Source organism: Camarhynchus parvulus, chromosome 4 (assembly GCF_901933205.1).
Source record: "Camarhynchus parvulus chromosome 4, STF_HiC, whole genome shotgun sequence".
In the NCBI taxonomy this organism is placed as follows: Eukaryota; Metazoa; Chordata; class Aves; order Passeriformes; family Thraupidae; genus Camarhynchus; species Camarhynchus parvulus.
The window spans coordinates 35283261-35310106 of record NC_044574.1 but is presented as its reverse complement, the minus strand read 5'-3'; the positions used below and the strand labels follow the sequence as shown (position 1 = coordinate 35310106).

The 26846-nt window shown below is 37.3% G+C and overlaps 1 protein-coding gene across 1 annotated transcript in view; it reads right to left on the bottom strand.

The window, feature by feature from the left end:
• Positions 1-26846, bottom strand: part of VEGFC (vascular endothelial growth factor C) — a 69193-nt gene that overhangs the window by 16500 nt on the left and 25847 nt on the right. The window contains exon 2 of the mRNA XM_030948277.1: positions 1371-1584. Coding sequence (XP_030804137.1) covers positions 1371-1584 — 214 coding nt within the window. The remainder of the gene's footprint in view (positions 1-1370; positions 1585-26846) is intronic.

The window sequence follows — 26846 nt, the reverse complement described above, 5'->3', positions numbered from 1 at the left end:
GGCTGCTGTAAGAACTCCTGGGAGTTTTCTCTTCTCCAGCCTGAGCAGCCCCAGCTCTCTCAGCCCATCTTCATAAGAGAGGTGCTCCAGCCCCCTGAGCATCCTCACAGCCCTCTTCTGGACCTGTTCCAACAGCTCCACATCCTTCTTGTGTTGGGGGCCGCTGAGCTGGACACTGTGGGCACAGTGCTGCTGATGGGTCCCCGTAGAGCAGAGGGAGGGGCAGAATCACCTCCCTCGAAGTGCTGGCCAGCAGCTAAAGCTGCACATGTCCTTTCTTCACTGGGGGCAAGTCTCATCTTGAGTAAAGTCTGCACTTTATTTCTGGACACTTCTGCAAAGTAATTCTAACCAGCCCCACACAGTACTTCACTTGGACATAATATATTATAATCTAAAAATTTTATACACTTAATGTGAAATTCATTTAAACACGTGTTTAGTTTGTTAACTAGAAGGGTATAATTTAAAGCAAAAGTATTTAGCAATTATGTACAGCATGGGATTTAATCTGATGGATGATTTTTGTGCCCAGATCATCCACACAAATTTGGGCAAAGACTTTGTATCATGTTATACAGCACTTTACTAAATATAATCTTACACTAAACAGCCCTGAGACTTACAGCTGTAAGTTTATTCCCTTTTGGCACTAGATTTTGGTAAGCTATTCAACAAAAATGGAAATTTTGCCTTATGTGTACTTTAAACTCTCCATTAAGGTACATGATTTCCAATATAATGTCCAAAAATACACCTCCTGCTATAAATCCTTCTTTCTCTGCCTATAAGCACTGGCTTAAACTGTAAGTTAATATATTTTCATGCAAGCTATCTGAAACACTGAAAGGTATTCAAACACATCGGTTTGAAAACTGCTTTGCTTATTTTAGCATAACATCATTACAGCTATTCTCTTGTAACATGAAAAAGTTACACGTGGATTATTTGGTGTTCCAAAGCCATAATGCATAAGAGAAGAAAACACTACCAGCTGGGATGCAACTGCAGAAAATGAGAAGAAATAGTTCAATGGGCCCAAGTATACGCATCCTCTTTGATTTCTGCAAAATTGTTACAGACTATGAAGTAGGATTCCTTATACTTGAAGACATGCACTTCACTTTTTCTACTGAGCCAAGAAAGCACTTTTATACAATGGACATACCTAAAATATGTCTGCAGAGTGATTTCTTTCATTATGAAAGGCTTACTATCATAGATTTTCTATTACAGAGAACACATCCTATCCAACTGCTGAGGTTGGTTTACTGACAATGCTTAGCTTTTAAAGTATTTTTGACACAACTGAAAAGCCCTCAGAATTTCATTTTTTGTGTATTGGAAAGTGGATTGCGTTCTGTACTTACTTTTCAGGATCTCTGCATTATAGTGTGCTGCAGCAAATTTCAGGGAATCATCTGATCTTGTGTCAAAGCTGGAGTGCTCCCTGTTGTGTTGCCAACCTCCTCTCCTCAACTGACATTTGAATATTTTCCAGTATTCCGGGTAAAGTACTGTCATGAGTTCATCCACACTGGACACAGACCGCAATTGCTCTTCCAGGTCTTTGCTTCCATGAGCCTGCCAAAGTAACATGCAGGATTAATTACTTTCTCTGGTACACAAGGTTTGCTGGAAACTATCCTGAAAAGCAAGTCATGCATTGTAAAATAAAGGGGTCATCATCATAAAAACTGCTTCTGCCAGTCAATGCCAACATTACTATATTGACAAACAATGAAATGTTTTGCTTCTTCCACCACTTCTTTATCACTCTTGTAGTTCAAAATATCTGTGTGAGAAAGGAGCCTACACAATTAAGCCTACACAAACACAGTTTGCAGATTATACATATTATATTTAAAAAAAGACATTTTTATCCTGGAAAGGTTAAGTTTTTGTTATGAAATTTTGAATGCTTGAACCCCAAAATACTTAAATGATGTTCGTATTATTTAATATCATATACTCCTAAAGTAACACCAATTATTTACCTTTTAATCCCTTAGTCCCAGAAAATAGAAATGCCCAGAAATGCAAAACCAGTTAAAACAGACCCAAAAAAACAAACAAAACACTAAACAAAGAAACTAAATCATGTTATTTAGTAGCATTCTAGGAAAAATCTTAATAAGCAAATTATATTACAAAGCACGACTTCCTAAATCAGTAGGACATGAGGATTTAGGTACCTTGAAGAGTCTAAACCTCACATTCCCTTTCTGTTTCAGGAGTAGCCTTAAATCCTGTAATCCTGCTTTGTTATTCTCTGGCCTTTACACAAACTCATTGCAACTGTAGTTTTCTGAATGACTGAGATTTACATTCTATTTTATCCCTTATCAGGAAGATTCCTCTGTTCCTCTTAGATGAAGAATACTGCATCAAAAGACTGGTGTTTATCCCCTGCTCATCTTTCTCATCCATGGACTGTTGACTTCTCAAAGGGAAGGGCAGTATGGAGAGAGGAGTACTGAAGAACCTTTAGCCATCTTCTCAGCCTATATAGCCCTTAGATGGCAGTATAAGACACAAAATACAGAGGTACACACTAATACAAAATCCGTCAACTGGCTGGAGACTCTCTACAGTTTACTATAAAATTGTTGCTCTACTCCAAAAACCTTTAAGAGTGTAAAACGTCTAAATGCAGAAATGCGAAGCTAAATGAGTTGATATTTACAATTTCTTATCCGACTCTGCCACTAACAAAAAAGAATAAACTCTTTCAGTTCAATGATTCTGAACATTACGTGAGTAAAGCAGGTAGCTCAGAACTAGCCCATCTGAATCAAAACTGCTCCTTGTCTCATGGACAACTGCAAGGGTATAAAATGGCATGTATGGTTTCATCTACTCCCTTATCCGGTGTCAAACACAGCAGAAACACCTCAGGATAAGGCAAATTCCACAGAACTCATTTCTGTAAACACAGTTATATACAAAGCTGTGAAGAGGATAAGGCACTGAACCAGGTCACCCAGAGAGGAACTGTTCAAGGGCAGGCTGGATGTAACTCTGAGCAACCTGGTATAGTGAAAGATGCACCTGTCCATGGCAGGGGACCAAAAATTAGGTGATCTTTAACGTCCCTTCCAACTCAGGCCATTCTGTGATTCTATTATTCCAATACCAATTGTAAATTTGTTTAATTTAACAAAGTGTTATGAAGCTAAAAAAATGTTTTCACTTAAGCCTCACTAACCTGAGTGTCCTTGCAGACGACTGTCCGGGGAGGTTTCAACAACCGAGTCATTGTCTCAGAAATGTGCCCATGCATGCCTTCATCTCTTTCCTTGTCACCACAAGAAGGGCCATCCCTGACCCAAGACATGCATCAAGCAGATTCTGAGAGCTTTGACTTCAAATTTAATGGTAACACAGAATTTCCCTCCCCATCACCTTTGCTCTCCTTGCAAGATGCCACTCAAGGTCTCAATCAGTGGGTCACAGACAAAAATCCAAGCTTAACAAACAACTAATTTGGCGACTCGCTGCTTGCACCTCCTGAGAGGTGAGAAGTGCAGGGTTTGAACAGCCTCACTCCTGCCAAACTGCTTCCTGAGGGTGCTGCAGCACATGGCCCTTGAGTAATGGGAAGCAAGTTGCTGCACCAGCACAATGCCAGCGTTGCAGATGCGCTTCTGCCACGTGATGGGAATAGGCATGGCACAGCGTGCATATCCTGTCACAAGGCTGGAAGCCAGGCTATTATGTAAAAGGCAGAGGAATAAAACCTGTGGTTAGCCAGCCACTAGCTGATCCTAGGAAGTCCTAGCAGATCATGGGGGTAACATGGAAAGAGAATTCAACCAAAGCTTTGCCACCTTTGATGAATCCTTAAAAGCCTGTACAGCCCAAAGTAGACAAAATGTTGGCTACTGATGTTGCAGATATTCAGAGTACAGCCTAGAGCATCAGGAAAATAAGTAATGAAACTCAGTATTACTTTGATAAAAAGTCAGGCATGAAGCATAATGCATGCTGACTAATTCCTCTTTGGTCAGGCAATCAAGTCGTGTCTTTTCAGCTGGACACAAAATTTTTTATACATATATTAAATATGTATGAATAAAACTCAAAATATGAAGAAATTCATAGCTTTAATTAAGCATTGTATCAAATATAATAAAGTTTATTTTACCCTGCATATTTCACAGGCCATAGTGCCGAGTGCCTACAACGTGAGACAAGGCAGTCCTGGTTGTGTGTACAGATTAAGGAAGGAGAGGTTGGAGAGCAGCACTCTGGAAAGGGACCTGGAGGGACTGGCTGATGTCGAGTCAGCAGTGCCCTGGCAGGCCAATCCTGTCCTGGGGACATCAGGCAATGCATCACCAGGAAGGGGGATTGTCCTGCTCTGCTCTGCACCAGGGCAGCGTCATCTTGAATATTGTGTGCGCGGTTTTGGGTGTACAGTATTTAAAAAAAAAAAAAAAAAAAAAATCAAGCTATTAGAGAGCATCCAAAGGAGGGTCACAAGTCTGGTGAAGGGTCTCAAGCTATTGAGAACACTTGGTTTGTTCAATCTTAAGGAGACTGAAGGGAGACATCATTGTGGTCTTCAACATCCTCTTGAGGGGAAGTAGAGGGGCAGACATTGATCTCATCACAAAACCAGGACAGGATTTGAGGAAATGGCATGAAGCTGAGTTGGGGGAGATTTAGTTTGGATCTCAGGGAAAGCTTCTTCACCCAGAGAGTAGCTGGGCACTGGAACAGGCTCCCCAGGGAAGTGGTCACAGCACTAATCCTGTCTGAATTCAAGGAGTGTTTGGACAATGCTCTCAGGTACATGATGTGACTCTTGGGGCTGCTGTGTGCAGAGCCAGGAGTTCTACTTCAGTGACCCTGATGGGTCCCTTCCAGCTCAGCTTATTCTATGATTCTCTGAGTACTCCCTTAATATAAACAAAAGGAAAACAATTTCTGGAGCAGATATATAAAATTACTTTTAAAAAATTATCTTCTGCTTAGCTTAATTTGCTTGTAAAGATGGCTTCAATTCAAATTTATACCACGGAAAAACAATCTGATCACTAGCAGCCTGTTGTTCTCTCCCCTCTTCCAATTTAGTAAGAAAAGGAGAAGGAAATTCATATATATGTACTAAATACACTGCATTTAGTGCCCAGAGTTAGGGAGCAAAAAAAACCCCCAAAAACTAAACAAAAGAAAACCCAAAAAGCCAAACAAAAACAAACAAACAAAACTAAAAAACAAACAAACAAGCAAAAAACCCAAAAAACCAAAAAAAGAACCCCTTGAAATGTTGCTTTTTCAATATGCTTACAGTGTTACCTTGAGATACAGATCAACAATCTCTTCCTATATATCTGTGTATTTTTTAACTGCAGCAAATTACTCTCATATTACTCTCACCTGTGGAAAACTGTTTAGAGGAACATTTGTTTAAGGAACTTGTGACTTAATTTTGTAGAACAGCCAAACATCTTGTTGACATGAACATCAAATGAAATCCTAAGTTCTGGATGATTACAAGAGTGTGTCCTGTATTCAGCATAAGCATCAGATCATTAAGGATTGTTAGAAAGAGTTTCCTACTTTTTAAGGGAAGAATGAATCTGCTTCTGTAAATATAATAGTAGTCTGGCAACATTTTTGATTTTGTGCAAATTTTGGTAATTTCACGAAAATATACTGTCTTGGTCCATATCTTTTATTCTTTGTTCTTTCTTAACTATGCATTGGCTTGTAGTGTAGGACACTGGATTTCCATTGCAAAACAATTCTGAGACTCAAACACATTTAGAATATATGACGACACAAAGAAAGTAACATCAACAAAAATGTACTAGAGATTAGAGGAGCTCTCATTTTTCATTCTTCTATGAGAGTGCAGACTAGGGAAGTTCCGAAAGAAATATGGCTTGTAGCTGCAATTACTGTCACCAAGCTAGTTATTCCCAAATGTGAAGTTCAAAGGGAGGAAAAAAAAAGTAATAGAACATTAGCACAGGTTGTAATAAGAGAGATTCTATGACTTTTAGGACTGAAGAATACTTTTTGATAAATTTAAACAGATAGTTGGGTTTCATATAATTACAGAGCGCTCCTGATGAAATTGTGGACAAAATGCTTAATGTTTTACTGGTAATGCATTCTGGAGTCTAAGTTCTACATTAAGAAGGAAGCAGGAAATAGACCCAAGAGTGATTGCACAGGAAGGAATTTTCTCTATCCCATGCTTTTCTATAATCTTGGCATTTTCAAGTCAGGTAAGGAATTGTGGTTTGAACTTTTTTTTTTAACCACCACCACCACCACCACCACTCCCTTCATAAGTGTTGATCCTCTCTGGTTGACCATTCTACTATTTTTTTGTTATTTTTACCTATTATCAGTGTTGTCCTGCATGAACATCTGAAAATGCTAGAAGGTGTATTCTAGAGAAAGACACTAATTAAACCTTTTACTAGCCAACTCTACAAGATGATAGGTGACATTAAGCAAAATAACAACTTAAAAATACAAGTGTGAATGGAGACAATAAAGTTACACTTCTCAATTTCAATAATTTCTCATTTTTTATGAGGAACAGGGAAGTGACAAATACATATTTAAAAAGATGTAAAGCTTGATGACAAGTGCTCTCTTGCTATTATTTAACTTCAGAATATTTCATTCTATCAAAGTATGTTTTTCACAACGTGGCTTTCCATTACATGGTATGCCCAGTTTTTCATAAAATTGTGGCTTGCAAGGGAAAGGGCAGGATACCAAATAGGCTCTATATCCATTAACAAAGTCAAATGTGTAACAGATTTTCCATGCATTACATTACTTATCTTTCATATGTCCCCAGTGCTTGCCTCTATTATTAATAACAAAGGTCAGAACACTTAATATTTGGCAGCATGCTTGACACATATTTGATGGTGCAATATGCTATAATGTATCTGTCCTGACTACAGTTGTCAGCTCATTTAATTTTCAAGGATTTTGTGGACAATTCTGAATAGGAAAATGCTGTCTATAAACCCCTCTGTTTTAAGATGCTTATATTCTGTATTTATTGATTGACTGAAATGGGTTAAAATCAAGTACTTAAATCTGAATGTTGAAATTACTTGTAAGCAAATGGAAATATTGCAGAAGTATTTATAAACACTTCACTTGCATAATAATTTATTGCAATTTTCATGTATTTCAATGCTAGTATTTGTAGAAGTTGATGCCAATAAAAAAAAGAAAATATTTTAATTAAAAACTGTAGCTATAGTTAAGAATTAAATTCAACTTTTGTGCCCACTTCTATGGTCTTACTAGAAAAGCCCTGATTTCGATCTCCCAGGCACCCATTTGTCACCAGCAAACTTGGATGACTGTAGTTGAGAACTTTTAAGTCACCATTCAATACAGTAACAAAACAGAGCCTTACAGAAGCCAAACAGTAACAGTGAACATAAATTTTATTTCACATCACTTCAAATAGATGTGATGTGATATAAGTAAAAGTAAGTAGAAAGACTGCTGCAGTTAATATGAATTAAATCAAAACATCATGACAACAGAAGAGATTAGAATCAGTCTCTGCTCCAAAGAGCTCACAAAGCACATCAGACAAACACAAAAAGTAAGAATCAAAGTACAAAATAAATAAATAAACAAATCAGTCTGAACTATATTTTGCTTTAAGTGACTTCTATTCACTATGACATTTTAAATACTAAGAATAACATCAGGGAAAGAAAACAAATAAATGGGAGGAGTGAGGAATGTACAAAGTAGATAGGCAAGGAAAAATAAATGAGTTTGGGAAGAAATTCAAAAGAATTTGTTAAGAAGGAAAAAAAAGACATTGGCTATAAGGATAAACTTAAGACTAGAAAAGTGTCAGTTCTATCATGTCTTTTTTCTCTTGTTTTGACCATTTTTTGAGAGGAAGATCATAAACTGCTAGAAAATCATCCTAGGTTTATACTACTTAACATTGCTCCTTCAGTTCATAAGTACAGGTATCTAGGCTAAGGTAATCGGTAATGTAAAATTTCCATGTTAAGGGAAATTAAATTTTATGCACGCCAGCATTTTTATGGCAATATTTTATTTACATATTCTTAGGCAATGCTGGAACAATACCTAAGTTTATAGATTTGCACAAAGGTACTTACATTAAGTCCTTTAGTCAAACATTTAGCTGTTGCTGAGGTTCTGAAACATGCTTTTTGGCTGGTACTTATTCTTCAAGTAACTGCATTCCTCAGTGGTTCTCAACCTTCACTAAAAAAAATGCAGGTACTTTCATATATTCAATGGGAATTACTTATGACAATAACCTTTTTTCAATCTGAGTTCCCTGGGAGGCAGAGAGAAAAGAAAAATAATCTAGTTGCTTTCTAGAGCAGCTCTGTAGGCTGCTGCCTGATTGCTTTAGAAACTCATTGTGGACAACTTGTTCTCACAGGTTTCTACAAACTTGGGCAATCAATACCATTTCTGACTATAACAGAGAGCAGTTTTCAAAACAAGGATTTGAGGCACCTTAGCTAGACTCTTTTTTGGAAGAAATTTCACAACTAGATTATAGTAACAGGAAAGGTTTTGTTCTCACACACTTTGGCCTGATCTTTCAGAAAAGGTCAAAGGCTGCAAATATGTGGGATAACCCTCCACTGTCTAAGTGCAGCTTCACTGGATTGTTTAATTGATTCTAAGGCTTGTACTGAAACCTCCAGCTAGCGTTACAGATAGATTTGGAATCAATAAGGATTTGGATTATTGCTGCTGAAAGGCTTACATCTGATTAAATCTTGGCGACATGAGGCAGTGCAATCTGTACCAGATGAGATTTGTGTATTATTCTCTTGGTCATCAGCAGCTCCAGTGACCAGTGGTGACAAATGCGTGCAGCGTCATGCACGTCCAGATGCACGACCAGAAGAAAGGGGAAGCCCTTTGTAAGTAAAAAACATTTGTAAAGGGAAAACAAAGGACAACACTGTAATGATTGCTGGGATATCAAGGTGATGAACAGGCACAGACCCCTGCCGGGAAGAGCACAGCTAACAGAGTGAGAATGTCAGCATCCTCTGCAATGCACGCTCTGCAACCCAGCAAGGTTCTGGTGCTGATTGCGTGCACTGCATCCACAAGACATCTTGGGTGGCTGTCACATGGCAGCTCTGTAGAATTTGACACATTATAAAAACAATATGTTCATTTTGAATGCTTTTAAGCAACTTTTAACTAACATTGAGAGAAGCAAAGCACACAATTCTGAAAATAAGAACTTTCACTCCTACTACAAATCTTCCTCATTAAAATACCTTACTCTCTCAGAAAAAGATAAAATGCCAGTTAAGCTTTTTTTTTTTAATATGGTCTGAATATTGCTGTTTTTTCAAAATACTCTGTAACCTCTTGTTTTCCTTTCAGTAGTCACATGTATTCCATCAAAATCAGTACAACAGAATAAACTATCAGGCCTTTCAAAGAAGGTTGCTTATTCTCAGTCTTTGCTTAGGTTTCACTGGCATTGCTTTTATTAACAACTATCATTACCTTTATCAAAAACACCAAACAAATATAGAGTCATTTTTTGAAGAAAATTATTAACATGGTAGCACTGCAAATGAGCTACAATCTCGAGCAAGGGTAACACTGGCAGTGAGAATTAAAAACTTCTGCAGTATCAGGTTGAGAGTTACTAAGTGGACAGGTAAGGGGTAAATTAATTTTAAATGAATTTAAATGACGTTTATTAGAATGCCAGCACATTCTGAGACACTGCCTGAGCACAGTACCTGCACTACATGAATACATCCCAGATCCTAATTAGTCCATGAGTAGGAGTTCTGGCTGTGTATCAAGGGACTGGCTTCAAGAAAGCAGTGGGTAGTTTTTACATCATGTTTTCTATTCTGCAGGTCAATCATTCATAAATGAAGGTTTCACTAAGGGCAGGAATAATAAATTGCACATTTGTAAGAACATTTCTGAGTTATGCTGAACAAATAGGTTCTCACTGTGATGACACTTAGTTTTCAATTCAACACCTTTGCTTACTCTTGAATTTTTGAAAATGCAGTCATTTATAGGAGGGAAAGATTACATGAACACAACGTGTCTTATTGCTGAATAATTTCTCTCACTACTAAGTAACTTGCCTTTTCACCAAGTTTTTAAAATCACTATTTGAAACACTGAGAAAATATAATTAATCCATGGTCTAAATATTTAGTAATAGGTCACAGAAATTTCTTGAATTAGTTATACTTTTAAAATGGTTCATAAAACAAATAATTTCACAGGCCATGAAACTACATCATTGAATTTCAAAGACGAACTTGAACTTTATTCCTAAACAAATGTCTTAATCTAAAAGAACATGATTTCTGTTTTGTTAAACAAATCTTGCACAGTTTACAGATCTGTAAAGAAATATTAATTACAAGACCACCTACTCTGTCACTATTTAAAAAAATATTCCAGCCATAAGCACAACACACTATTTAAAATTCAACAAAAAAAAAAAGTGAGGAAGTAGTAACACAGTAGTTCTATTTTAAAAGTCTTAGTTTTAAGTTATTACAGTTTTTTGTTTATATGAAAGAGGAAACAAATAAAGGGGCTCACAAACCTGCACATTTTATTTCATTTTAGGGTTTCTATGTATATGCCATTAAAATTACCTTATTATTGGTTTATGTTATTTAGCATAATGTTTTTTCAGTTAATTTGACACAAGTCTATTTAATAAGCCAAAGTAACACACCAGACTAACATATCAGACCTTTTTAATACCTTTGGTTTTGCAAACAGAGTTATTAAGTTGTGAGATTTCATTAATAAAAAAGTAGCAGAAGAAGCTTTTATTTTTGTTATTAAGCTATTACTTAAATATTTTATGAAAAGGATCTTTGCTAATCCAGGCAAAAAGAAAGAGAACATCTGATTTTTTTTTAGCCTGAGTAGTTACACAGTTTAGAGGACCTGCTACCCATAACCTGCTTGAGCCTAACCTGATAATTTGTGTTGGAAATTTGTTCTACTCTGAATTCTGTGTGAAACATCCTTTGGACTACAATTTGACCCCTGTTACAGATATATTATGCAGAGACAAACCCATTTGTTTAGACATTGAGCCTGTAATACTTTTATTTTCCTTTTTGCTTTCCCTGATTGGCTAACTTCATTGCAAACTACAGCATAAAAGTCAGTAGTTCTGTGGAGCTGTCACACCTGTTCTGAATGATGGGGAAGAAAAAATAAAAATAAGAAACAACAAGGGTCTTTGATCACGAGAAATCATGCTTTTGTATCACTAAAGGAGAAAGCTTACTGTACCATGTAAAACCTGACAGGTATTAAGAGATTTGCCAGCAAGGCATGAGAGACAGGGAAAGGCAAATGAAACCCTGAGAATGGCAAATCCAAGAACTAAATTGAGACTTGGTCACAATTCCCTTTCATGCCACTAAATCAGGAGAAATGTATGTTGCCCATTATTTTTGGCTTAAATTATTCTGAATAGCGTATTGTACAGCAATGTTACTTAAAAAGGATCAGGGTACATCAGCAGTATTAAAACAGATCCTAATTCACACTGACAGGACATAGAGTAATCCAGTGCTGAACACAGTATGCTATCAGAAGAGTTTTTGAATGAGGCTTGACTCCAGAATGAAGTTATTGCAAGAAGTATGCCCTGAGGAATCAACTTCCATAAGAAAGAAGACATACAACCCCTGATGGAAGATACAACATTGCATCTTGAAATCCATCATAATTGCCATTAGTTGAAACTGCTCCTATACCACCTTGCTGAGCTGCCTCCATTCTTATCTAGGCCCAGAAACTAATGAAAAATAAAACAGATTTAAATGGATTATATATATATTAAAAGGAGGCATACAGAGAGCAGGAGAAAGGGAGAAAGAGGCTCTAGTTATTCCAGGTTTGTGGAAAAATATAAGGAAGATGTTTAAAATTAAGCTAAGTATAGGCATAAACCTTACTGTTATATTGAAATATTTACTAAGGGTTATCTTTTTATCTGCTCTTAGAAGTAAACAATTTTTTTAATTTAAAAAAATACGTTTGTGTCATTGCATTTTGTAGTTACTCAGTCACAGAGTCCTGAACAGAAGAATTTTAGGTAAAGAAATCCAGTCAGATTTGTGACATGAAAACAGGAATGGGAAAAGAGATAAGGGAGTAAAAGTGGGTTGGTACTATGACTGTAATACCAGTCTCCAGCTTGGAGCACTCTGAGATTTTATTCTTCAGCAGTAAAGGTGCACATCTTGAGTTGACAGATTCTGATACAAAAAGTAGGAAAAAAACAACAAAAGGCTCTCGACTTTCTGAAAAAAAAATAGATCCTATCATTTTCATTATCTTCAAAATCAAAGGTTCCAAAAGTTTTCTTAGATTTTAGCAGGAGAAAGTGTCAAAGCAGGAGAACTTAAGCAGAGAGAAATTTCAAATTCTCCAGCACTACTGGCAACCTTTCAGGAACTGCTTTTCAAAGCATATGAAACTACTTCCTAAAGACAATCTGGAGAGATTACTTATAATGATTTTCATATAAAACCATGATGGAATTATGTGCACACAAAAATAATGCAGTGGAAAAATTCCTTTGACTTTTTTCCCCAATAGCGTATGGCACGTACCACAAAGCACACACATGTATTTACAGGATTGCAGTCCTGGACACTGGAATTTTGGACACACACTTAGCAATACCAAGAGCCCATTGTAGTCACTGAGGTCACCATTTACAGGACCAGACCAGGAAACAATTTCTGTTTGTTCTTCTATATTTCTAACATTTCTTTTACTGGGTACTGCAATTTCCTCAATGCTTTAAGAGCAGCTCTTTTCAAACAAAGTAGATTCAGACACAAGGAACACATGTCTCATTAGAGTAACTGGCAGTGAGAATGACACTTCTGAATTCAATTTTGCTTCAAAATAAAGTGTTTTGTTGATTTTCAAATTTATTTGAACTAGGATCACAAAAAAAGGAAAAACGTAAATGGATGAATTTTAAGGACATTTTGTTTCATACTGAAATAGTTCTAAAACAATTTGGAGAGGAATTATTAATTTAACTTTATAAACATGTATGGCAAATGCTATTAGATATTTTTAGTAATTTAACTAGAGGCTATTTCTGATACCTCACACAATAATTTCCCATGCTCTCTTACATTTAAGAAAAGTCAAATAGCTGCCTCTCAATTATAAGTGCCAAAACTTGAACAGTATCTATTAAATTCTGTTTTTCCTGAGAAGGAAAGGAACAAAGAACACAGAACTTGCTGTTTCAAAAGACTTAGATTACAGAAGTATTGTCTTAATATGTCTCTTTGCAATTATTTGCATTTTTCATTTGGATCCATTAGAACTTAAACCATGGCATAATTGTATTTCTTTTTTGAGCTGTCATTAAAATTGACTGTGCCTTTAAACAAATGTGCCCAGATGCTCTGGGTACAGCTAATCACAGGCACAAAGGCCCAGTCAAGGTCAGGCTGCAACTTTGTCTCTAATTGCCTGGTTATACATTCCTTGTTCACACAAATCTTCGACTGACTTCAATGGGATTTTTTGTTTAGTGAGGATTACAGGATTCAGCCTCCTAGCTTAACTACTGCATCTATACATCACTGTGTGTAATATGCTTCAGTCCTTACAGTTACAGTATCTGTAGTTTTACTAGCCCTAAATATCATGTTGAGCTTTTAAGACTTTTACAATTCCAAAGCCCTAAAAGGCAGTTTCTGTTTTTAATCCTTTTCCTTTTTTGGCTCTTACACAGTCAACACTATTGGACTTTAAATAATAGTTACCTGGAAGCCCATCTTTGTCTTACTGCTGCTATAATTTTCATTTCAAACATTCTAATTTGTTTTCTAAACCTACTGACATAACTACTATATCAGCCATTCTGCTAAAACACAAAGACAGTATCTTTCCTACTCGGTTACATTTCAGGTCCTTATTAAAGCAATCTGGTGATTTTTACATGATCTTACCAATGACCATAATAGCTTTTGTTGACTTCTCTAAACATTTCTGCTTGCCACAGCATGTTTGTATTATTAATTCCCAATTCCATTTTTTTTACATGTTTACATCAGGTTGCTTTGCAGTCTTCCTATTTTACCCCACAACATATGTCCATGAAACATTTTCCCATCATTCTGCAAACACTACAATCTAGACAAAGTGCATGCCATCATTTTTTATCAGACCAGCTGTACAACTGAAAGACAAGGGTGTTTCTAAGTTGTCAATTCAGGCCTATTGGTCTCTTCCTCATCCAAACTGAACACATGAGGAAACCCAGACACAGCTGACAAGACAGTTCACTCCAGCGCCTGATTCTAACAGCACAAAACACCATGAGCTTGTCCCCAGAACATCCCAGCTGCTCTAGCAACAAAAAACCCTTTTTGTCACCTCCTGGAGCATGCAACCTGCAGTATCACACTACACAAAAACCTTTCCAAGGGGCTGAAGCACATACTTTGACAATTTAAAATCAAAAATACACTCAAAACCCCCCAAAAAACCAAGTTTCTCTGAACTGATGGACCCTCCAAAGCAACAAAAACAGTAATTATGTCTCAGAGACATTAAACAGGAGCTGAGAGTACTGACAAAATGCTCTGGGCAGCACTGACATTGGGCGGACACATAACTAAGGGGCCTGAGGGCTCAACTTTGCTCCCTACTACAAAGCTCAGCTAGATAGAGCCTTTCCTTCCTTAAGAAATGTCATGAACATGAGATACATCTGGTGCAACCCTTGCCTAAACCTTGATTAACTCCTAACACCTCCCAAAGTAAAGCCTGGCATATGAACAACCCTGGAAAGTGAAAATAGATCAGTGAAACTACAGGATAGCATGTATAATTTACAGCTCAGTAACTTCCCCATGCAAGTCATATCACAACAAAGTCAAGCAGCTTCAGAAGGCTACAGTTTAGTCTAGTCAAATTTATTGACACGTTAAATCCTTGTTGCGTTTGTGTATTTACCAAATAAAATTTTATTAGGAAATGGGATTTTCTCCATATCCCTCCCCATGCAAGGTTTTTGTGGAAATGTAGCTACCTCAAGCTCTCTGACCCCTGGATTCTGTCTGCTGGATTTAAGAAAAAAGCATTAATTCTGGAAGACTTTATACAGCACAAATATAGCCTCTGTCATTGCAAACACTTCGAGCAAAATACCAAAAATAACTCAAGCAAAGCTGTCCAGATAGAAAGCCAAGCACTCACTGGTCTTACCATAGGGAACCCTTACCTGTCTCACACCCTCTGAACTCCCTCACACTTTCAATCCTACCTCAGGTCATGCTATTTATACTCATGTTGTCACTGACGTCGTCTCCATTTTTGTAGCATGACACTTTTGATAGAGATGTAGAAAAATAAAATCTATGTTAGAGAAATACATGCCGTCTTAATGCACTGTCAAGAAAAATTTAACTTTTTTTTTTCCTATTGATTAGAAAGATGAGCTGGTTAGCACGCAATACTTTTATTATGTTAAACATTTAGATTTTTAAGCCTATAGACTTTGTTTCCACCCAGGTCCGTGGTCTTTAGCTCATGTGGGTCTTTGGGTAGCTTCAAATGTTTGTGTTAGCCTAATTCTAAATATTAATTTCTGACTTCTGAGCAGTACATCAACTGTGAGCCACAGACTGAGAAACTGAGTTCACTGATTTTTGTCTTATGAGAGGCCAATACTCCAACATGCTTTTCAAAGCATTTTACTGTAATTTGAACAAAATTTCTTGAGCAGCAGATAAAAGATGAAGAATTGCTTATATGAGGATCAAAAGTACAAACTAAAGTAACACACTGGGTAAAGCATATTCATTTAGTTAAAAAGTCTCTAGTGAGCTGCAAGCAGCAGCAAATATATAATTGCTGCTCAAGGTTTGCAGTTTCTGTGACATCACTATAGGAGTGATAAGAATACTATTTAATGGCATCCACTTTCAAGGTTACCTTATGTTCCAATAGAGCTGGAAGCAGTCACTGCCAAATGACATACAAACTGGTATTTGTCATGCTTGAAAGGCACATGCCAGTCAGAAGATTTTATCAGCTATTTACTTTAAATGCAAAAGAGCACTTAACTCCCACTGACAAAAAGGGATGCAAACTCGGTAAGTTTAGGACACTGCTGCAGTGACCAGGTGCTAACCTCATATGCAGAAACAGTAGCTAACTTCTGGGGCTCCAGCACCAGCCTGACCATTGTACTCTTTTTGCCCTGGCATATACAGTTGCAGTGAAGAGCACAGCTAATTTCCAGATGAGATACAGATCAGCCTGTGGGCTTTGCATAAGGACTTCTTAGTCTTCTTCAGTATCATACTGCTCTGTCCCATCAAATAAGGGAGGCTGGATAACCTAGCAGAGAGATGCAGTTCGAAGTTTAGACTGCTGCAATTCAAATAAAAGATGTTAACTCACTATCCTCTCTATAAGCAACATGAAGCACACACATGGAAATATGAATTAGAACTGGACAATCACATTTTGGAAGATAACAAAGTGCATGTTACCCAGCCAATAAGTGCATGCTTTTCAACTGAACTCAAAACCACGTCTTTTCTGTGAATTGAAATTCTTGTGTGTCTTATTTTGACCTTCTTTCAGTAAAGCCTGCACTAAGAACAGAAAATAATTCTCTGAAGTGTCCAGATACATACTTTCCATTCTTGGCCTTTTTCAGATTTCCAACAAATACTCAGCATTTAAGGATGGATCCCTGTTCTCTGCAGCCACATGTGGCTGGCTTCCTGAGCTCAATGCCAACATTTCCTTAGAGCATTCCTTACATGAGTTGCCTAAAACTTCTCCCCCCCATCTTTAATACCAAATGACACATGCACTAAAGTCTCCCAGCTCTGACTGTCAAAGCTATTTGTGCTTACTGATTCTGCCCACAGATAGACTCCAGTGCTGCCAGACTCAGCACCCTTCTTAGGGTAAGGCTAAGTGATCCTTCTCAAGGCTAAACACACTTGAAGGTAGTTTTGAAGAGCACACGGACATTCCTTATATGAACAGCAACATTTCATGATACTCTCTCCATACAAAATTAGTACAAAAAGCACATAGTAATAGCATTAGTACAAAATCACACAGGAACTGCAGCAATAAAAAAGGGAGCAATAAGTCTTCAGTTCCTAGAGCTTTGCCCAGTGCCAGTACACACTAATGCCTCACATGAATTCACTGAGATAGCCATGTCAGGCAAACAGGCTCGCAGGCAGAATTATACCTATTTAACAGTACCTCCAAATTTAAAGCCAAAGAACTTCTGGGAAAAACAACCAGAAAGCAGTCTTTAACTGGCTATACCAATATTCCTGACAAAAGGCCTTACATCTGCTAATAAAAGGTAGAAGTTACACTTGGTATCATATCCTGAATCAGAAGATATACTATATCAAAAAGATGTTGATTTGCCATTTTATTTGAAGTGATTGGCTCAGGATTTCTACTTAATCTCGTTTTCAGAAAGCATGAGCTATTCTAGATAGAAACAGATGTCAGAAAATGCATTGTCAGACAGAAAATATGGCACATTATTCTAAAAAGAGGCTTATAATTTTTTTCAAATAAAAATTAAAAAGACAATTCAATATAGTCAAATCCAACAAAGGTATAAATGGCATATAGTTATATGTGTGTTCTTTCATGACTTCAGATTTATCACTGATATATTAGTGACTCCAATTTTCATGATTTAGATATATTACTGGGTCACATGGCAGTATTTTTGAAAGTAAGGGAAAAGTTAAAAACTTGGAAATAAAATTTTAATTTAAAAGTCTTCCAGATTTATGAGCCTTGTCAGGAGGGACGAATGTGTGTAGGTTTTTTTTTTGTTTTGTGTTTGGGTGGGGTTTTTTGGGGGGGGAACGTTTTTGTGGGTTTTTTTGTTTTTTTGGGGTTTGTTTTGTTTTGTTTTTTGTTTTGTTTTTGTTTGTTTGTTTGTTTTTGTTTTGTTTGCTTTCTTATTGCCAACTAGTACTCGTTACTTTCTAATCCGCCTAGAATAACAGATTGGAAAGGTCCCCAATAGCCATCTAGTCAACATCAAATCAAACTTCCAAAGACAAAAAAATGCAGAGTGTCTCTACAAAACTAGTTCTATTGCTTAATCATCCCCATAGAAAATACATTTTCCTTCTTATATCCTTTGGAAGTCTCTCCTGCTTCAAAATATGGTGATTGTCTCTTGTTCTAAGCCTGTGCACCTCAGTGAAAAGCCTGGTTCCATATCTGAAGTAACCTGTAAGTGGCAGACCACTATTTGGTCCAGTCCTCTCAGACCCTTCTCATTCGGCAGATGTTTCAGCCCATCTTGGTGGCCCACTGCTAGACTCAGTCAAGTTTATTAGCATCTTTCTTGTTGTTTTGTTTTCTTTTTGGTGAAAACCAAGCACAATATTCCACATGTGGTTTAACAGCCAAGTAGAGAACAACCACTTCACTCAATTTACTGGCCACGCTCCTCTTGAGGGAGCCCAGGACACTGTCAGCCTGCATGGCTGGCAGGGTATAATACTGGCTGATGTTGAGCTTCCACCAGGAACCTGAAGTCCTTTCCCACAGAGCTGCTTCCCAACCACTGAGCCTCAGTCCCTATCATTGCAAGGAGCTCTTCCATCCCAGGTAAAAGACTTGCATTTGTCTTTATTGAATCTCATCAGATTCCAGTCAGTCCGTTTTTCCAGCGTACCTGAGTCCATCTGAATGGCAAACCTGCAAGGAAGTCTATCAGCTCTACTACCTCCACACATCCTGTTTGTTGCTATACAAAAACCATATGAAGGTGTGCTCTGTCTCACCAGCATGTACCCTGTTCTTCTGTAACTCTCAAAGGTATAAAAACATGGTTAGAGCACAGTAACACCAAGGTTGTGGGTTTGATCCCTGTATGGGTCATTCACTGAAGAGCTGGACTCAGCAATCCTTGTGGGTCCCTTCCAACTCAGAATAACATGTGAATCTGTGACTGTAGTAAAACAGGACAAATCCCAGGAGAGGACTCTCATCCACAAACCCAATAATTTCATTAGAAAATGTGATCAGATTTGTCAAGCATGATTTACTCTTGGCATTCACAGTCTAACTCCAAAAATATCCATTTACCAGTTCCCTAATTAAACCCAAAGTTGGCTCTTTCAAGGGCAGGATGATACTCAGCTACTTGAATTGCTCACATGAGCTTCAGTAATTCATAGTTGCTACAAGCCAAGGCAGTCTTTGATTATTGCCTTCTTGGCCAGATCTTAATTTGAGAGGACTCTCTCACTCAGATACATTGCACCCTCATTAGCGTCCTTTTGACAGTCTCCAGAAACATCCTGGGCTGCCTTTATGCATTGCCTTCCAGCAGGCAGGAGGGAGGCTAAAGTCTATCCCAACAACAAGGGTCTCAGAGCTGCTAAAACATGACATTGTCCTATCCCCATACTAAGCAAGTGATCCCTAAAATAGGCTCACCATTACGTCACTCATACCTGCCCCTCCTCTGATCCTGATCAACAAGAAACCTATCCACTCAAACTGCTTCTATTTGCAAAGGAAAATCCCCATTCCTTTCTTCCCTGCCAGTCTTCCTGCATCCATCCATCATAGTTGTTCTAACAATGCCTTATTGATGGGTCTGCATGCAGAGGTCTGTCTCCTCCTGATTGATTCCTATGCTGTGTGCATCTCTCTGCAGGCAATTCTTCCCTGACAGTCTATAAACCAGAAGATTTATGTTTTGCTTTGGAGTTGTTCTTCCTCAGATTTGACCATCTGCTGGTAGTACTTTTCTGTCTGTCATCCAAATTTTGCTTGTTTTCTTCCAACAATTTTTTTCCTTCTCTTTAAAATCTTTAAAATGTCCATCCCTCTCAACTCTAGTACCAAAACATTAATTAAAAAGTACATACAGACAATCTCACAAAGTTTGTCTGTCAGCTGTCACACTTTCAAATTAGCACTGCTACTTTGGGACAAGCTGTACTGCTGTAAATTAAAATTTCAAAAAACCTGTAGAAGTCTATGCAATAACATGTTCAATCAGTATCACATATGTAGGCAATGGGAGGAAAGGTTTTATCCTAGCCAAACAACGATAAAATTTCATCTAACACAATGAGTTTTCAAGACCAGAACAGAATACTGAAAATATTATCTGGAACTGAGCAAACAGCCACATAAGTACAGCTATCCTGCACTGGTACTCCAACAACCTCCTTTAAAAGTTACCCTAGGAATATCTAGATTGCAGTCCTGAGACTGCCTAACTCAATTTCATTTGGCACAGGATGCACTCTGCATCAGAACACAGGCACCCTAGCTGGGACGTGCAGTTGATTTTCTTGATGGACAAGAGGCCTTGACAGAAAACATTTCCTAAGACAAAAAAGTCAGCAGGGCCCCAGTTCTGCTGAGGATACTGACCAGCAAGACATTGAAACATTAATCAACAGCGAGGATCACCAGCCTCGCATCTTGAACTACAATTCCACTTCCTTAGCTAAGCCTGCAGAAGAGCTTTAGAAAATAACAATACAGGCTACCATTTATAAGAAGTGTATGCATTTTCTCTTCCAGCAAGTCAATTGACTGATGGCAACTTAATATTTGTTTAGCAAATGGAGATCACTTAAAAAAACAAGATGTTATTGACCCCTACAGTTAGTACAAAAAACCTCTGAGAGGATGAATAGACACACAATTCAATGTGCTGGAAAAAAAGTGTTAATGTTGACTACTGAATGAAAACTCTACCAAACAACTCCCACTGATGGGTTACCGCTATAATATTGTAAAAAAATGTAGGTCACTTGCAGCTCCTCCTAAACAAAATAATCACAATCCAAATTTCCAGTTGAGAATCTTCTTTCATCCAGACTTAATTCTGAGCACATCTTTTTCAATTAAACCAAGAAGATAATCCCCAAGGTCAAAATAAAGTGATATAAACACCTGTAGGGCTGGAGTTCAGATTAGCCTTAATTTTAAATTTATTTTTGAAAAAAGCTTTCTATTACTAGGTGACTATTCCTATATTTATACAGAGTCTTAAACAACACATGTAACTGTTAAGTATAACTTCCTATATATTACTTGGTTAGACAAACTTTTTTTAGAAGCAAGATCATAGCAGAGAAAATGGCATAGAAAAACCAAAAATGCAGGACCAAAAGAGGCTGTGTTCCTCACTATTTCATGAAGGCTTTTTCCAAAATGCAGACAAAAGAAGATTGTGTACATTATAAAATTGCTAGACTAAAATCAAAATTGTTTCTATAGCTACGTTCTGTTCATTTTCAAATCTGGAATGAAAAGGCAGCCCAACCCCTTCGCTAGAAGTGCCTGCAAATAAAAAAAAAACATAATTGAAGGAGCCATTTCTGGCTGTTGTGACCAGAGCTACACTGATTTTAGTGGAGTTGAGACTATTAACAGCAGCTGAAGATCTGGTCTTCCAATTTAAATTCTGTCTTGACTTTGAGTAATTCTGTTGAGGTCACTAGAACAGGGTTACTCAGGACATAAATTTGCCCCAAGGGCTTTTGTTGCCTGAGATATATTTATATTACATTAATGTATAAACAGAAAATGCCTAGCAAGTTCCAGTAAAGCAATTAATGTAATTAGTTTGTAACTTGTGCTCAAGTCTCTCAAGGGTTACTGAGGGTCAAATTAGGGAAACACATTTCTGAAAAGCACAGGTCTTAAAATAACAAAGTTTCATCTGACATCTCTAAGTGGTAGCACCTCTGTATTTTGACTTCTAATAATCTTTTTAAAGAGTAAGCAGATGCAAATGGAAGAATAAAATACATCTGAAATGTTGGAATGTCAAGTTTAAAAGCAAATGATAATTTTGTGTGTTTCCAGAAATAAAAATGCTTTAGTTAATTTCTATTTAAATTTCAGAACATTATGAAGATACAAATAAACAACAAAGGTAAGATTTTTTCCCATATGTTCTAAAACAGAAAAATTCAGGTGCAGACAAAAAGTAACCACTTTTTACTGTCTGTAACCTCTCCCAATCTGGAGTTTAAGGTTCAGTAAATCTTGCACCATATGAAGCACACACAAGTTAGCAGGATTGGGCCTAAACATTAAACATCAGTGGACCAACAGCAAGCTGTTTAAGGAAACTGATGCCACTTGTCATACATGTGAACCAAGTAGCAGTGTATTTTAAAAGCAGAAGCATGGTTTCATTTAGAAAGGCAAAAGCTGAAGGTTGAGAAACACTAGAAGACACTCATTATCTATAAGAATGTCAGAGAGAATATTTTTTTAATTAACTAAACCTGTCTGAGAACCCTAAACAGCCACTAAAATATAATTAAAATGAACTATCAGAGGTCACCATGGACCATTTGTTCATTTGGATAACAACAGAGGCAGATACCAGCCGTTGATAACTCCCATTTATCGAATTTATTAACAAGCTGCAGGAATGTGCTTGCTGCATTACATGACTATGCATATTGAGCAATTGTTTTATTTCAACTTAACTTTCTTCCATTTTACATAGTTCACAACCCTTTACGCTATGCAAACACAACACTTTATTTTTAGATCCTGTTATGTCACACATGACATTTATCAACATGTCAATTAGTCACAGAAAACTCAAAAGAAAGAGTATGGAAATGCAGTCTCCTTGAGGGCTAAAGAGACCAGATAAATCATGACTTTACAACAACTACTTGTAGCATGTAGTTCTGACAGCACATCAAAACTCTGAAATTTTTCACGCCAAATATATAAATCTGTTATTTAACAGTTGCTAACAAAGCAGGAACTTTCAAAGTGGAGATTAAAAGGAATAGAATAGTCGAGTCTGTTTCAGTTCCATTAACAAAAACATGACGCTTCCATATACAGCTAGAGTACCAAGGGATGTGAGCAGCCAAAACCACATCAGCTTTAATGGAAAAAGACAGAAATACGTATTTCTGAAGCATGGGCAGAAATGGAAAAATGCTTTTGATCTAGCTCATGAAGGATAACAAACCCTGACAATACACATTTGGGATGCTGCTCTCAGGTTCCATTATAGTATTATAGTGCAATGTTTTCTAATTTGTTTGTGTAGATATATTTCTAATTTGTAACTGCAAATACAAAGTCCTTTGAATTAAAAAGGAATTTAAGCAAGTCAGATAGTTCACACTGAAATAAAAGGAAATATTATTGTTTCTGATTTACGGAGAAGTAACAGCTGGCACTTATTATGTCTATGTACTACATCAATCACCAAAAACACAAACTCCAATAAATCTACCTTATGTCCTTATAAATATAAAGCTGTTTTTCCTTTCCTAGACCAGATTGCTAGCTTATGAAAAGTGGTACAGCTCTAAATCCAGCACTCTATCTTCTAATCAGTTCAAATTATGTACCAGACACAAATTTATCTAGTTTAGCTTTTACAGATGGGGGGTGGATTTTAGTCTTGTTGTTGCTGTTGTTGTCTTACAGGGTTTTTGTTTGGTTCTTTTCTCTTTTTTACCAAGTGATTGACTTCCACAGAGAACATGAGACATGGTACCAGTAAATCAGAGTATCAGCAAGTACTGCTGGGTTTTTTTCAAAGCTCAATCTGCAATAGATGCCAATTTGTGCATCATTATCTCTACTACAGCATGTGTTGTTTTTAAACAGACAATCCACTGCAAGTGGATAGTGACAAGAATAAAAAGCATAAAGGCAGTGGAAAGAATGTTAACCACAGAAAGATGAGTAGGACTTGGCCTCTCACGCTCCGACCACCCAATGTATGGGACATTAGCGCTGAGAAACAAATGCGCTTTAACTCTCCCATCTGACAAAGAAAGAATGAAGCAGAACAGATTGTCCAGCAAGCTTCTGTTAAGGGCTTATCACAATTTTCAGTACAGGGGCTAGAGCAAACCACTAGAGAGCAAATATTCCTGAAGTCTACTCAAACTACATGGGAGGATTTAATCCAGACTGTGAAGAAGGAAATAGTTTTCCATTAAATAGAGCATTAACCTTCAAAGGAAAGTTGATCTTCTACCTAATCAGCAGAGGAGCAACTTATGGACAGATGGTGATGAGAAGATATATTTACATCTTTCAGTCTTTACATTCAGGTTTAAAAAAGGTCAGTGGTAACCAGGCAGCTGACATGGGTAACAAAGTAACAAAGGGCTTCAGCTAAAATGGGGAAAGCATTCTCCTATGTGTTAATCTGGATGCATTAAAAATCAAATTACTTTGTCTAGTTTTCTCTAAAATACTTTCAAATTTTTCAGAAGGGACAACAGAGCTATTACTTGCCATCTTTGAGAACAACCAATCTGGAGGACTGCTGGTTTCCAGAGACTATGAAAGAAAACCAGAGTTCCTACCCCAGGCTCAAATCCAATTGCACAAACACTAGAGCAAACGATAAACAAACAAGTTATTTGCAAGTTCTTAGGGAGGAAAATGAAGAATCATCCTTATCCCTTATGTCTCAAGAGACTGTAAACATCTGTTACAGCTGTGTGTAACACACTAATCACATCAAATTAATATCATTATCTTTTCCTGTTATGGCAGGGAAAGGTTTCCTGATAAGGAAGAAGCAACATGGACGAGTTAGGATAAGCCTTCTACATGGTAATAAGCAGCACTGTTTCATTGTCACAAGGGGAAGTGCCAAACTTTCCCTCTGTTTGCCTGCAACCCAGCCTCACTGCTCCCAACACTGTTCTCCCAACCTTGCACCATCTCTGAATGCATATGTGGCCACAAGTCAGATCCAGATGCCTCTCCAGCAGCCTCTGCTGCAAAAGAGATCACACATACTTCTAAACTCACTATTTCTGCAGCCTAAATAAAGTCAGAAATCAAGACCTGACACACTGCACGTGATATCTGCATAAGAGCTTCCCCAACCCCTGCCCCATGAACGGTATTGAGAGGTCCTGCGGTCAAAGGGATCCACTAAGAGATACTGATTAGCAAACTTGGCCCTTTATCCAAAGTGTTGCACTGGTTAAGGACTACAGAAATACAAACAGTTGTCATGGAGCTGCACTTCCTCTTACAATTATTCTTGAGAAAAAAAAACTGTGTAATTTTTTCTGCCAGCTCAGTTTTCTTGGAAAGCCTGTGACCTCAGTGTGAATTAAAAGCATCATCTTGTCCACTCTGTAATTTATTTTGACTTTAGTAAGGCTTTTTCCTTGATATTCTAAGACACAGGAAATGTGGTCTAGAGGAAGTTACTACAAAGAGGGAAGCAAAACTGCTGGAAAACTGTACCCTACATTGTTTGTCTATGTTTCACTGTCAAAGCGAACACAGCTGTATTCACTGTCAAAGTTAACACACTTGTTGCTGTGCAGTTGAACATACTCATTCTGGATTTGAGTAGCTGAAAAGGAGATGTTTACCAAAATATGCTTCTGACTGCTTAGTGGTAGGCTGTAAAAAGTTTGGATGACAGGACCAGATTTCAAAAGAAACTCTATCAATATAAGAAATACAGGGGGGGAAAGGTTGTGAGATTTTGTTAGGACACTTCTATTCCTCAGAATCTTTTAAGTTCAGTCCTTCAGGCAGGAATACTCAAATGGACAAACACAACTGAAGTAACTAACTGCTGCTAACATTGTAGCAGCTCTCCAGTAAAGCCATCTATGAGTCACAACCTGAACATGAGTTAAAAACTAAAAAGAACACACTCAAGAGACCAGTGTTTAGTCTAAAGAAGAGGAGTTTGAGGGAAGTTAAGAGCTAAAGACAAGGAAAGAGGAAATAAGTAATGTTCCATATCCACATTATCTTGGACAAAGAGTAACAGATTTATACTTACAGCACACACTATTTACACTGGATATTAGGAAAAAGAATTCTGGTGAATCAACTTCTTTCCTAGAGGTCTGTATGGGAAGCTATATTAACCAAATTCCCCTTTTGTCTGCTAACAGTCTCCCTTTGCTGTGCCACACAAAGACTTTTTTTGAGGCTTTTTTGTTTGCTTTGAATCTAGCCAGCATCTTGCTTTCTGCCAGTCTTGTTGTAAAACAGTACTGCAGCAGCTGAAGTCAGGAAAGCAATCAAGACAAACTTCTCTGATGGAACTACATCAGCATATCTCATTAGCAATTGCTGTAAATAGTCCAAGTATATGAAACAAAATAAGGACATGTTGATTCAAAATTTCTTTTACCGTGAAGCTTCAGCTAGATCCAGTGCACCAAGTAACTCCTTCGATATTCATGTGGACAGCTCTACATGTGAATGTGATTCCAAGAAAAAGTGTCTTTTACTGTAATTATATATTAGAAGGAAAACACAGTTGGTTAAAAATGCCCAAGAAATAATCCAATAGAATGATTTTTCCCTAAAGGTGTTGGATATAACCAGCAAACAAAATTATTTTGTGAAAATACATAAAGTAGTTCTAAACTATTACTTTGCGCTGCAGTTACAAAACAGCCTAACAAATGTAGTTTGGATACCTGTTCCAAAATCAGGATTCTACCATATTGCCATCCAGTAGTTTAAGAGGATGGGGGAGAGGAAGGGAGTAAAAGGGAAACAGATCTTTTTCTGACTAATGGATCAATTCCAAAAATTTTGAAATGCAAGAGGCTCTTTCTTTTTTCTTTTGTTTTCTTAGTAGTTGTGTAAAATTTGCAATGACTTTCAGACAAAATACACTTCAATCTTGTAAGGCCACATATATAAGTGTACATAAGAGCAAACATGAAAAAAGGCAGAAGTCTAATTAGGCTTTAAAAAGACAAAACACAAGGGGAGTCACAACAACGAAATCTAATCTTTCA